This window comes from Penicillium nucicola, assembly GCF_028828085.1.
Source record: "Penicillium nucicola strain IBT 29836 chromosome Unknown utg000010l, whole genome shotgun sequence".
Classification (NCBI taxonomy): Eukaryota; Fungi; Ascomycota; class Eurotiomycetes; order Eurotiales; family Aspergillaceae; genus Penicillium; species Penicillium nucicola.
In genome coordinates, this window is record NW_026643134.1 from 277,574 (window position 1) to 290,652 (window position 13,079).

Here is a 13,079-nt window from a genome sequence, read left to right on the forward strand (position 1 = left end):
AGAGGATCGACAGGTACGGCTTGCTTCCGAATTGTTCCCAATTGGGATTCCGAGAAGTCGGGACTCGGCAAGCCGAAGTCACGGAACTCGGGAACTTTGGATCTGATAGCCCGAGTTAGACCTGAGCATTCAAGTACTGTATATACTGTACTGTAGAGACTAATTTCTGGATACTTCCTGACCAATTACTGGGGCTTGCTAGTGTCTGTGGCTCAAGGTCGGCTGATGACGGCCCGGAATAGAGGATTTATTAGGGCTTCCGAGCCATTTACGTCCAGATCGGGTAAGCAATCTATCGTTCCGAACCGTTTGTTCCAGTGCGGCAAAGTCTGGAGATGATGTATTTCGACCGGTGCACACTTAATTCACATATATAAGTAGAAACATCTCAATCCACTTCTGGGAATCAAAATCAACAAGTAATCAATTATGAACGCATCCTCCATTAAAACTGTCGGTGTTATCGGCACTGGCGTCATTGGCGCCAGTTGGACAGCACTTTTCCTTTCCAAAGGCCTCAAAGTCATTGCAACAGACCCAGCACCCGATGCTGAGGCCAAACTTCTCGAATATTTACAAAAGAATGGTTCTGCTGTGCCCAATACCAAAGTGGCTCCGAGCACCTTTTTAGAGAATCTCAAATTTGTCAAAGATCTTGACCCTCATATGGGGGAGATAGATATGATACAAGAGGTAAGTTCATTTTTGGGAAGCTTCAGATATGATACTGATGGAGAGTCACAGAACGGACCAGAAAGGGTTGACTTCAAACGCCGTCTATTTGCCCACTTGGACTCAATTACTCCTGAACATGTGTTAATCGCATCGTCTTCCTCGGGTCTGCCTTCATCAGTCTTTATCACCGAGTGCAAGAAAAATCCGGCTCGCATTCTGATCGGGCATCCCTTCAATCCTCCACACTTGGTACCCTTGGTGGAGGTAGTTCCTCATCCCGGGACTAGCGAAGAATACGTGACTGCTGCTTGTGCATTTTACAGCAGCCTCGATAAAGACCCTGTGGTTGTCCGAAAAGAGACACCCGGCTTCATCGCCAACCGACTACAAGCTGCCGTTTGCGCTGAGGCATACAGTCTTGTCTCGAGAGGGGTCGTTTCGGCCGAGGATCTCGGTATGTTTATCGCGTGAGCCCCTTGCAGCACCAATTCTGACCTCGCTAGACAAAACAATGACTTCTGGTCTTGGCCTCCGTTGGGCACTCTCTGGTCCCATCATGACAAACACTCTCGGAGGGGGTGGAAATTTCAGTCATTTCGTGGATCACCTTGGCCCAGCATTAAAAACGTGGCTCGATGACATGCAGCAACATCCGTTTGACTTTGACTCACGAGACGCCATTGAAGATCTGAAGTGCAAAGTAAATGGGTGGGTATCTCATGTCGACCTGGAAGCTGTTGAAAGCAACCGAGATAAACACTTATTCAACTTGGTCGAAGACAAGTTAGCCGCTGCTGATGTCCAGAAGTGAAGCAGAGATATAGTGTTACAAATTGGGCTATCTGGTTCAGCATTTAATAATTAGTTAGAGGATTGCTTTGGAGCATCAATTTACTCAATCATAAACCATCATACTTCAATCACCCTGGCAAGTTTCTACATGGATGTATAGATCGCTGCACGTGACCGCTTGTGTCTGATAGGAGCCGCGCAAAGTTAAAGCATCGGCACCAACTCCGTGAATGGTCACCTGTAGCCCGAATATACTGTATACCTTGACGCCAATTGAATTGAACATTTGATCCAGCCCCTCTCTCTTATGCAACCAGGATCGAAAGTGATGCTGCCTCAGGTGTCAGTTTCTGGAACAAAAGATCGGCATGCCAAGACGGAGCAATTCTGCAGCTCTCCACCCCGACACGCTAGGATCGTGTTTCCCATTGCCACTTGGGCTATATCCACAAAAGAAGCAAGTATGATTGGTCCAATTGAAGTTAGTACGTGATATTTATTAGTCACGCATACCTTATTAACCTCGGAATGACTTGACTGGAGAGAAAAATTCTATTGGGAGAAAGGGGTAATGGGCTTGGGCAAACATGGTACGATATAGCAATTTCTGAAACTGAGACAAACTGCCGAAACACCACTGTGGAATGCTTATCCAGAGGCTTTAACCAGTCAGACGAGCTCCCCTCCATGGGGTGGAGAGACTATAGTCGCAGCTCTGGGTATTATGGACAAGATCGCGCGAACTTTTCAAAATAATACACATCGAGGCAGATCTACAGTACGGCAGGAGATGTGATGTCCCACTTAACTCGATCAAAAAAGATAGCCTAGGTGTTCGTGGAGAGGTCCACTTAGATTAAAAAAACCCTGACAGCAGAAAACTTCGAGTCATTCTCTCGTTCTCATCCATCCGGTTTACACACTTTCTTTCCAAGTTACGAGAAATGGGCGAAGATCAGGAATCACGCGTATTATCCTCTGATGTCGAATTCAACGGCTCAGACCTACATGATGATATCAAGGGGAAGGGGAAAGGCCAGGGGCCAGCAAGCGATGATCCGTTTGGATCTGAAGAAGTCGCTGAAGTCAAATATCGGACAATGAACTGGTGGTAGGTTCTCAGTCCCGTCCATGGATCAAGACTGTAGTATAGAACTAACAAATGCACAGGCAATGTGGAATGCGTGAGATGATCTGACATCACAGTCTTGCTATCCGACTAACAATATTTTGTAGTCATGATTGCTGAGAATGTTTCTTTGGGAATTCTATCCATCCCATCGACAGTTGCAGTTCTAGGAATGGTTCCGTATGTAATATGTAGTAGACGGCAACATTTACACATGACTAACGCAAAATCATAGTGCTGCCATTTTGCTTGTCTTCTTATCGACCTTGTCTTGGTACACTGGCTATGTGATCGGACAGTTCAAGATTCGGTTCCCGCATGTTCACAGTATGGGTGACGCCGGCGAGATCTTGTTTGGTCGTGTTGGACGGATTGTGCTCGAGATTGGCCAGCTATTGCTCCTGCTCTTTGTCATGTCAAGTCACATCTTGACAGGAACAATCGTACTCAGCACGATCACCGATAATGGTGCCTGTGGCATTGTTTTTGGTGTCGTTTCGCTAGTCATTTGCTTCCTCGGTGCGCTACCACGCACAATGGCCAAAGTATACTGGCTATCGCTTATCTGTGAGTTGAGCAAAGTGATAATACGACTGTTTATATCAGAGCTACCGCTAACAATTTGGACCCCATCAGCCTTCGTGAGTATCCTTACAACAACGATAGTGACGATGGTGAGCATTGGAGTTGAATCCAAAGACCCCATTGAATTCTACGCCTTCCGACAGGTCAGCTTCTACGAGGGATTCCTCGCATTCTGCAACATTATGTTTGGTTTCAGTGCGTCTTTTATCCCTTTCGTTCGCAGGTAAAACCATTGCTAATTTTAAACTATCAGTTGCTCATGTCACCTTTTTCGCTCTCATTGCGGAAACCCAAGATCCAAAGACTTTCCCCAAATCCTTAGCCATGCTTCAAATCACAGATGGTGTCTTATATCTTGTATCTGGCTTGATCATCTATCGATTTGCAGGCCCTGGTGTCAAATCCCCTGCTCCCTCCTCAGCGGGTCCGCTCATGAAGAAGATTTGCTACGGTCTCGCAATTCCAACGGTTCGATTTTCCCTTTGCTATACAGTGAAAGACAAACAATTTTGACTTATTCTGTACAGGTTTTCATTGCCGGTATCGTTGTTGGTCACGTTGCCTGCAAATATGTCTATGTCAGGGTCCTGCGTGGATCTCCTCACATGCACAAGAGAAGCTTTGTGGGAATTGGAACATGGATTGGAATTGGAGGTCTTCTTTGGGTGCTTGCTTGGGTTATCGCTGAGTCCATTCCGGGATTCAACAACCTTCTCAGTTTTGTTGTATGTTTTGCTCTTTCTCGTGATGATTTACCCTGCTAATCGTTTGACAGAGCGCACTGTTTGGAAGCATCTTTAGTTGTACGTATTGTCTCTTTCTAGCGGCTTTTTTCGATCACAAGACGATACTAATTTTCCAATTTGCAACAGTCGCACTTCCTGCTATCTTCTGGCTTTACATGAACAAGGGTCGGTATTTCTCCACGACTTCAAAGGCCTGTCTCACCGTTCTTAATATTGTCATATTCGCAATTGGCTGTTTCATGGTCAGTTCTCACTTCCATAGTTTGATAACTTTCGAAAGCTAATGTTCCTTAGTGCGGAGCCGGTCTTTACGTTTCAGGTCGGGCTCTTGATGAGACTGCTTCCCACAACAGCTGGTCTTGTACCGTAAGCGACTAGTGGTTATGACTTGGATATTGTAATATGGATCAGAAACAACTATGAGTGTTTCGATAGTCTGAAGCCTCCCGTGTGGAAAAAGCATTGCTCTTGTCACTTACCTCAAATTAAATAATCTTACAGTATTTAAATAATCAGTGAACAACAACTTTGAAGGACATGTACTAAAACAGAATCTCGTGAACGATTCTACATTCCACGCCTCGTTCCTGTCGAATGGCATTTGATGCTTGTAGCTAAAAAGCTTAAATTTTAGTCATTAATACGTATTTTGTTTCAGTATCAAAGTTTGAGCTAATATTACTACTAAGATACGTGTTAAGAACCTGCGCACACCGAACCTACTGCAAGGCTTACCATTCTACAATGCTATAATCAAGTCAGTAAACGATGCATGCGAACTGAAACAGCAGATCAATGTTTGACTTACATCAAAATCTCCCATAAACGCTTTTATCTCTCCATCTGGGACTAGTGATACCGATTTACAAGTTGTGTTCGGTTTGCCAATCACACTATGGCATGTTCCATATTCTTGGGTAAATATTGGACGTATGGCCTGAATGCCCCCTTCTCCGGCGAATATTTCGAAGCCTGCCAACGACTGACCGCGAAGATCAATCTTGATCTGCTTTTGAGAGATTTGATAGCCAAAACTAACGTTTGGTGAATTTTCGCCGTAGATAAGGTTGAAGCCAGTGATAAATGAATGTTCATCTTCAGCGAGAACGGAGACAGCGATTTCCACAAGCTCGCGAGAAACACCTACCATCTGAGGGGGTGGTAGAATATGAACTCCATTACACCGCTTGCAGACTTCATTGTCGAGTGCAGATGACGGAGTGTTATCGAACCTGTAAGGCCCGGGTCTGTAAGGCCTATCGCATTGCATTTCTCCAGCGGCCTTTTTCCAGAGTAGGCCCTGAAATCGAGTGTTGTTCTTAGATAATTGAGATTTTGGATCTCTAACCATCATACACCGATCTTTAATCCACTCATTATGAAGCCACTGTAGTCTTCGAAAACGCAGTGTCTTGGTCAGGCGCATCAATTTGCCAGTGCAGCAGTACACCAATCTCCAATCTTTACAACCATCTTTCACGAGATAGTTGAGATATCCTAGTTCTCGCTCAATTGAAAAGCGTGTTTTCCAAAATGTCTGAGATTCAAATATGGGGAGCATAGCTTTCGACGCAAGTCTCATGCTGAGGTATTCAGGCGTTGGGAGAAGATAGGCGATTTCGAAGCGGATCTCGAGTGGAAGAAGACGAAAGCAGTCATTTCCCTGTGCATCTGTCTTCATGGGGTGTTTCATTTCCATGTTTGCTCTCTTTGGGAAGGTCTTCGCCTCGGCCCGGAACCCGATATATCGAAAGCATCTCGAGCTAGGAGTACCGGTTTCTGGAATGACATAACCTAAAAGTTCTTCTTGGTTATCTGATCATTTTGGTGAATGCAAAGGTTTGATTGGGGGAGTGATAGATGACTCACAGGCACGATATCTTGGCCAAGATGGCTCTTTGACTACATTGATCAATTTGTCGAGAGGCACAACTCCGTTGTTGAAATGTCGTGTCAACAATTTCCAGCAGCCTTCATGAAACACGCATGATTCGGGGAATTCACCGTTCCAATCTCCAAGATATTCGTGTCTTTCTTGATCGCCGCAACATTCTTCGATGACCTCTCGAACTGGCACTATATAGGTCTTTAGTGGTCTTTCACGGCGAAATCGTCAATTTTCAACGCAGTAGAACTTACAGTCTGGCATATCATCAGGCTCACCGCCAACTCCACATGATGCACATGGAGGATCACGGCCGACATAACGATACTCACGTACCTTCCTCATGAGTAAGATGAATCAGTCTTCCTCGTTTCAAATTGCACTTGCTGGGTTGAAACAAGACAAAATTGCCACGAGATAATCACAGCTTTTAGTAGTGAGATACACGTGTAATGTGTTGATGATTATTGCATCATTAACATCGAGTCTCTAGAAAGTCTAAGAAGCCTCCCAAGTGTGCCGGAAAGTTGGCTGTCCAAGTTCAGGTGTCGGGTAAAGGAGTGGCCGGGTAAGAACACCATCTGAAATGCGACAAATCACAATCTTCAACTTATCAGTCTAATATTAACTTCAAGTAAGATATAGTCCCTTGCAATAACGTTAATCTCACTGCAGGGTTGGAAGAAATGCACTTCTCAACCGTATGCACTTGGTCTTGTACTAGTCTGACCGCTTTCTGGGGCAACCCTAGATGACTCAGCAGCACTCCCACGAACCTGAAGGATCCTTCAGGGCTGCTGGAGATTTTGAGACAATGAAGTGATCAGTATTTCGCATGGCTTTCGATCGGCCGTTACCCATCTCCAGGGTGTGGCAGCACCCTGATGCCTACATCGAGGCCCTTCTCGGCTTCACTACGACGTCGGTGCTTTTCATGAATTTGTGCGGTGGCGTGCACATGGTCGACTTTCTGACTCGGGAGCCCGATCTTTATACAACAATCCTGCCAAATGATTGGATATCTTTCTTTGAACAGCATGATACGCAAGATGTCATCCGTCTACTCCTACGAGAGGACATTGAGCACTTACGAGGCACCGGCGAGTCCTCTATAGATCAAAGCAGTCGTACTTGGAATGGAGGAGCATTCCCTCCCCAGAGTCTCTTGGAATACATTTTCCAAATTCGTCAACTGACACTGCAACGAGAAATATGCTCCTCAACTTCAGAAAGGATTGAGTTACCAAAACAAGTCGCGATGCATATGAATCGAAAAAAGGTCCATGAGGTTCAGTGCCTCTCTCAACATGTCGCATCTCTGGCAGACACTGTAAATCAGCGCCGAGGTGAACCAGTGACTCATATTGTGGATTTCGGGTCTGGCCAGAATTACCTTGGACGGACACTGGCCAGTTCACCTTACCACAAGCATATCATCGCGATTGAACGCAGGCATCAGTACATCAGTGGTGCCAAGAGCATGGATGTTCGAGCCAAGTTGGCAAAGAACCCGAAAGCTCAAAATTTCAACAACGAAAAGGTTTCATGTGACGATTGCATCACAACTCTAGAAGTGACTGCCTCTGAAACGGCAGATGCCCCCCAACCAGCGACAGAAGGCTCACAGGTCCCGGAGGCTCCTTTCGTAGAGATACTGGGCGATATGAGTCTTCAAGCACAAGAGCTACTTGGATCTCCTACAAAGAGCCCATTAAGAAAAAGGCTGCCGGAGCCAGAGATCCGTACACGCGGTACTCTCAGCTATATTGAGCACGAAATCCAAGATGGCTACTTAGAGCCGATTATCGACCACGTCATTCATCCATCTACCGATGGAGCTTCTGATAGGAAAAGCAAGGATGAGCCTGATTCTAGGTTGATGGTCGTTTCCCTTCACTCTTGCGGAAACCTTGTTCATCACGGTCTACGATCTCTCATTCTTAATCCTTCAATTGTGGCCGTCGCTATGATCGGTTGTTGCTACAATCTGTTGACAGAACGTCTGGGTCCAAGTACACATGATCTTCCTATTATTCGATCTCTCCACCCTCGACTTCAAGAAACTGGAGCATCCTACGATCCGCATGGCTTCCCAATGTCTGAATACTACGAGAATTACCGAAGTCCCGGAGCAACAACCGGCATGAAGCTTAACATCACAGCTCGTGCACTGGCAGTGCAAGCTCCTTACAATTGGGGTGTTGAAGATAGCGAATCTTCCTTCTCCCGTCACTTCTTCCGTGCTCTCCTTCAGCGTATTCTCGTTGATCGAAGTATTCTTCCTAAGCCCTCTGTGCTGGAAGATGGCATCTCTGACGGAAATTGCTCGGAAAATAATGCCAAATCCATCGTCATGGGAAAATTGCCCAAGGCTGCCTTTAAGTCTTTTACTGCATATGTTCGTGCTGCGACTATCCGGATGGGCCGAGACCCGGTATATGGTTCCCAGGTGCAGGAGAATATTGGTACCATGACGGACGAGGAGATTTACTGCTACGAGACGAAATACCTCCACGCGAGAAAACAAATGAGTGTTGTGTGGAGTCTAATGGCATTCAGTGCTCAGCTCGTCGAGGCTATCATTGTGGTAGATCGGTGGCAATTCCTTCGTGAGCAGGAATCTATCAAAGATTGTTGGGTTGAGCCGGTGTTTGATTACAGTGAGAGTCCGCGTAACTTGGCCGTAATTGGCCTAAGAAAGTGATGAACTGCGAGAAGAAAGGAATAGACCTGAATTAGATCTGAATAAATCAGGAGTACGTACATATACAAGCGGTCATATCAGAAGCATATCAATAACATGAGGAATCCATCATCATCTACGATGAACCCTTTCAGCTCAGGATACATGAAGTGATCAATTGTCTCTAAGTGTGTTTTATTACACTATTCTGCTATTCACAAGCATCAATTTCAAAAAAGCAAGTCCCATTTTTCAAGTAGCCTTAGGAGTGGGCGCAGCCAAGCCCGACGAAGGAACAGCTGGAGTAGCCGAGGCCCTGCTCGCCTCCGCCTTATTTGTTGGTCGCGACTCAAGGCTCCTGGTTCCTCCAAGTGGCACAAGGCTAACTGGTGGAATATACCAAGATCTATCACAGCTAGTCCACAGGGGATCAACCTGAGTCATGACATCTGGCATCTCAAACCACGGAAGATAGTCATCGCGAACCATGCTACAGCCACCTCCTCCTGACAAACACTGGGACCCACCAAGATATTGTTCCCAAGGAATCAGGGGCATGGTGTAGTTTCCGACCTGATGCGGCTGATATTCAGCGAAATTGAAGGGATACGCAGTTCCAATCGTGGGATATTTTGCGTTGATATGGTGGCGGTAAGATGTAGCTGCTTCCGGGGCAATAGAAACAATCACATTTTCATGATCACTGCCACAACGGCCACCGGAATGGGCGCGTTGGTTGCTGTAGGCGTAAATGCTGGTGAAGGAAAGATAAAGGCTTGGAGATACGAATGTTTTCCCGTCAACAATGGCGGTATTGGGCCCCTCGCCCGTTGGCGTGGCAGTGAGAGTAGTTCCACTTTGCAGACAAGTTTCTCCAGTGGTTATCACTGGCCAGTAAAATAGAGTTGCTGTATCTGGGAGGTAATGGCAATTATTGCATACGTTGGGATCTGAGTAGTCTCGCGTTGTGGTTGGGCAGCTCTCTGGTCGAATAGGGCTTTTGGTATCACCTGGCACTTCACTTGTGACAGAGGAGTAATAAGCGCTTGAAAGCTTGCTGTACGTGCTCCAAATGGGAATGCAGTCCTGAGTGTTCAATTTACAGGCTGGAGTCGCTGCTGGCGATCGGTAGACCAGTGTGGTAGTCGTCTCGGTTAGCAAAAAGGAGCTACAGGGGCCTGTGCCTGGCCAGTAGTCGGTGATTGATTCTCGAGGGCCGAGGGCGCGTGTAATTCCGTCACAGAGCGTGGTGACTGGGCCGGTATGGGTGTCCTGAAGATCTTCGCCTCGAACCTCCGTGTTACAGGCTCCGGTGCTAGTGACATAGGATGAATAAATAGTGGATGTAGATGTTGCACCTAGAGATTCCAAACCACTGGCGCGTCCGCTGAATTGAACCCATTTCGCATTACAGGAGACAGCAGAAGCCTTGGCTCCTTTGGTCGGCCCATAGAAGTAGTTTGTCGATGTGGGCCAGAATATAGTAGTATCACATATGCTGAGCCATTGGCTACTGGTCGAACGGCTGCATTTACTTGGCTTTCCAGCCTGAAGAGTGGTGGTGTCCTGTCTTGGAATAACTGCGACGATTCTTTTAGAACTAGATCAAGCAACCATAAACACAAACATACTTGGGTTTGCAGAAACTCCAGTGAACAGGAGTAGCGCTATTTCGAAAACAATATTGACTTCAAACTTCATTTTAGCAGCAATAAAATAATAATCATGAAGTTGAATACTACCAGGTGGTTCCCCACGACTTTATATCTTGACCAGAAGACCCTGTTCTTCAGGGCAAGAGACTAAAATCCCCGCTCAGATCTCACCAAAAATACGGTTATACGAAGCAATCGCCGCCATTCGCCTTGTTTCAAGTAAGCTGCATGAGCCCTGCAGATGCTCGATGTCAATGTCACCTCCAGGAAGCTGTACGCGACGGGTCTTACATGAAACCGCAGGAACCGGGCGTACCTGATGCAACTGCACAGTAATTGTCGACGTATGCCAAGATCCTCTTCAATACGAGAACCACAGCTGCTCCTAAAGGCAATCATAGTATCGTATCGTAGGCTGTCAGACTTCGCAAGCTCCACAAGGACAGAAAACAAGACTGGCTACGTATCTCGCAGCCAGTCCATACCACTGATAAATAACCAGCAAAGGCAGGGAGATGAGCTTGACAGCGCCCCGCTAGCCAAGACAATGAAAAGCCGCAAAAGACTTGGCGAAGGCTGACAAACGCCAATTTCTTACTTCAGGCATCTGACCTGCAATGTTAGGTTTCTTGCTTGACGAGGGGAACGATACGAGGGGAATATACGAGATGCAATGATTTCTATGTGAACTAGGAGATCCCAACGCACAAGATGTACATGCATGCCCTTTAAGAAACTGCCCGACAATTTCTCCGAGATTTACTTGCATACGGCAGTCTATAGTATCCTTCAGATCAAATCAGCTTTTTTGCCTAACTTGGATACAACTGCTTGCCACCTTATGTCTTACCAGGGATTCAATATCGGATGAAGCCTTCTATTCCTAGCCCGGGAATAATAAAAAGTGACGTTAGAAGGGTAATGAAGATGGAATATGATCAGGATAAACCAAGGACACACGGCGAAGATAAGAAAAATGATTAATACTGAAATCAAATTTATGCCGAATGATCTTAAGTTTCGAAGATAGATGTCTTGTACAGCGAGGTCTGGATGGAATATTTCAATCCCGCGTTTGGCTTAATGACCGCTCAAATCGGTTTCTTCTTTCCTTTGGCTTTCTTCCTGACGCCGTAGACGCCGCTGGTGTGCGTCGTCTCCCTCTCTCTGCATTTTCTTGGCGGGAATTTCTTAGGGCAAGCAACATAGTAGTGGCTGCGAGAAAGGCACCGATGCTCATGGCTGTGCTTTGAGGTTTGGGTGTATTTGTCTTATACGAGCCACGTGAATAACGTCGATTCCGTGTCTTAGGTGGGGTGTCATATCCAAGTCTTGTTTGACTGGGCCCTGGAAAGTTTCCTGAAGCCGCAGACTTCTCAACTGCATGCACGATATCTGCGACAGACTTCCTCTGTATGGCTGGCAGGGGACTCGCTATCACTGTGAGGGAAGAGGTACTACCATTGAAAGAAGCCGACTCTAGTCTATCGCCAAGCTGGGTATGTGGGATAGGATCGGGTCTCGTTGGAGAAAAGACTTCTTGGTCGTGTTCTCTGACGTCGTGGGATTCTCGAGATTTTTCGGGGTTTGAAGGGATCGAAACTTGTTCTGCACTTGGTTTCAGTCGATATTCTAGCTGTGTGTCCGGCCATGTTTCTGTCTCGTCAAATGCACTCCACCTTCCAGATGGCTCGATGGACTCTGGTGTACTGTATTGGGAATTTCTGCCCAAGGATTCGGCTCTCGCGGGAGGTATTGTTTCCCACCATCGATGGCGGAGAGCCTGTCCAACAGATAGTCGATCGGCAGGCACTACACAAAGGAGCTTTTTGACCAAATCTTCTCCTGTTCTGCTGACACCATAATCCCGCAATGTGACCCAGAGAGAATCGTCTGGGTTCATCGTGTATTGCAGCAAAGCCGGAATACCCGAAAACGGCAGTTCGCCAGTCAGTATGTAGAAGGCGATCACTCCAACAGACCAGATATCAACTGCTGATGTATAGACAAAGTTTGGGGTGTCTGGCACGGTTTTGTGCTTGTTCAGAAGCATTTCTGGCGCCATATAACTAAGAGTACCGATCGCAGTGCGAAGGGCCGTCAAATCATGATCCACTCGTTTGCTGACGCCAAAATCGCCAATCTTGATCCACCAATCTGGGCCTTTTGATGAGACAAATATGTTCTATCATCGTCAGTATACATCTTACTTTTCAATTGCATGGCACGCACCGCAGGCTTCAAATCGCGGTGAGCGTACCCATCCTTATGCATGAAAGCAAGGGCATCGAGCAGTTGAAAAGTAATCGTCTGCGCCTCGACTTCCGGAATCGCCTTGCCGAGGTATTGTTGAAGATCACCGAGTCTCATATATTCCATGGCGATGAAGATGGAGTGTTCGTTCTCGTACCATCCTGATGACCTAACGAAATAATCGGCATACTTAGCTTGTCAGCGTGCGCTCTCTGTCATGTGAAACGAATAACCCACTTGGTTTCGAGAGAATTTAGCAAGGGCTTTCAGTTCTCGCGTGTAGTTGAAGGTATCCGAGGACGATGCTTTAACTATCTCCTTGACTGCCCGTAGCCGTCCGGGGGAGCTGTCGGTCACGCATTGTTGCAACCAGACAACACCGTATGCTCCCTGGCCCAGTGATCTCTCTTTCTTCCATTTTTCTTCGAATTTGATCCCGAGTATCGATTCGCGGGTGGCATGACATGTGTATTCCCGGGTGAAGCGAACTGGCAACTTGGAGTATTTCGACTGTCGGACTCGCGTCATTGTATTTCAACCGAGAAAATCCGATAGATGAGAAGGTGGAGGTGCGCGCTCATTATTCTGGAGACATGCGCTACTTGACAAAACATCGAGTAAGTTAAAGAAAAGTGCCTTGAAGTTGGGTGATGACACTGTGCAGCTGCTATGCAGT

General features: G+C 46.6%; 6 protein-coding genes across 6 annotated transcripts; 3 read left to right on the forward strand and 3 right to left on the reverse strand.

Moving 5' to 3' along the window:
* Positions 1 to 429: 429 nt before the first annotated feature.
* Positions 430 to 1,486, forward strand: N7511_008636 (uncharacterized protein; the record flags this gene model as incomplete). The annotated part of the gene is made up of 3 exons (XM_057131013.1): positions 430 to 693; positions 745 to 1,129; positions 1,179 to 1,486. The coding sequence occupies 3 exons, from the start codon at positions 430 to 432 to the stop codon at positions 1,484 to 1,486; spliced, it is 957 nt and encodes a 318-aa protein (XP_056979001.1).
* A 925-nt stretch (positions 1,487 to 2,411) lies between these two features.
* On the forward strand, positions 2,412 to 4,416 carry N7511_008637 (uncharacterized protein; the record flags this gene model as incomplete). The annotated part of the gene is made up of 11 exons (XM_057131014.1): positions 2,412 to 2,578; positions 2,638 to 2,651; positions 2,704 to 2,776; positions 2,832 to 3,163; positions 3,233 to 3,376; positions 3,435 to 3,649; positions 3,709 to 3,906; positions 3,957 to 3,984; positions 4,054 to 4,169; positions 4,222 to 4,293; positions 4,363 to 4,416. 11 exons carry the CDS (start codon positions 2,412 to 2,414, stop codon positions 4,414 to 4,416), a joined length of 1,413 nt encoding a protein of 470 aa, XP_056979002.1.
* Positions 4,417 to 4,469: 53 nt separating this feature from the next.
* Positions 4,470 to 5,626, reverse strand: N7511_008638 (F-box domain protein; the record flags this gene model as incomplete). Its single annotated transcript, XM_057131015.1, has 2 exons — positions 4,470 to 4,541; positions 4,736 to 5,626. The coding sequence occupies 2 exons, from the start codon at positions 5,624 to 5,626 to the stop codon at positions 4,470 to 4,472; spliced, it is 963 nt and encodes a 320-aa protein (XP_056979003.1).
* A 1,021-nt stretch (positions 5,627 to 6,647) lies between these two features.
* Positions 6,648 to 8,516, forward strand: N7511_008639 (uncharacterized protein; the record flags this gene model as incomplete). Its single annotated transcript, XM_057131016.1, has 1 exon — positions 6,648 to 8,516. One exon carries the CDS (start codon positions 6,648 to 6,650, stop codon positions 8,514 to 8,516), a length of 1,869 nt encoding a protein of 622 aa, XP_056979004.1.
* Positions 8,517 to 8,747: 231 nt separating this feature from the next.
* On the reverse strand, positions 8,748 to 10,196 carry N7511_008640 (uncharacterized protein; the record flags this gene model as incomplete). The annotated part of the gene is made up of 2 exons (XM_057131017.1): positions 8,748 to 10,075; positions 10,127 to 10,196. 2 exons carry the CDS (start codon positions 10,194 to 10,196, stop codon positions 8,748 to 8,750), a joined length of 1,398 nt encoding a protein of 465 aa, XP_056979005.1.
* Positions 10,197 to 11,213: 1,017 nt separating this feature from the next.
* On the reverse strand, positions 11,214 to 12,931 carry N7511_008641 (serine/threonine-protein kinase; the record flags this gene model as incomplete). The annotated part of the gene is made up of 3 exons (XM_057131018.1): positions 11,214 to 12,335; positions 12,383 to 12,592; positions 12,641 to 12,931. 3 exons carry the CDS (start codon positions 12,929 to 12,931, stop codon positions 11,214 to 11,216), a joined length of 1,623 nt encoding a protein of 540 aa, XP_056979006.1.
* Between the last annotated feature and the right edge of the window lie 148 nt (positions 12,932 to 13,079).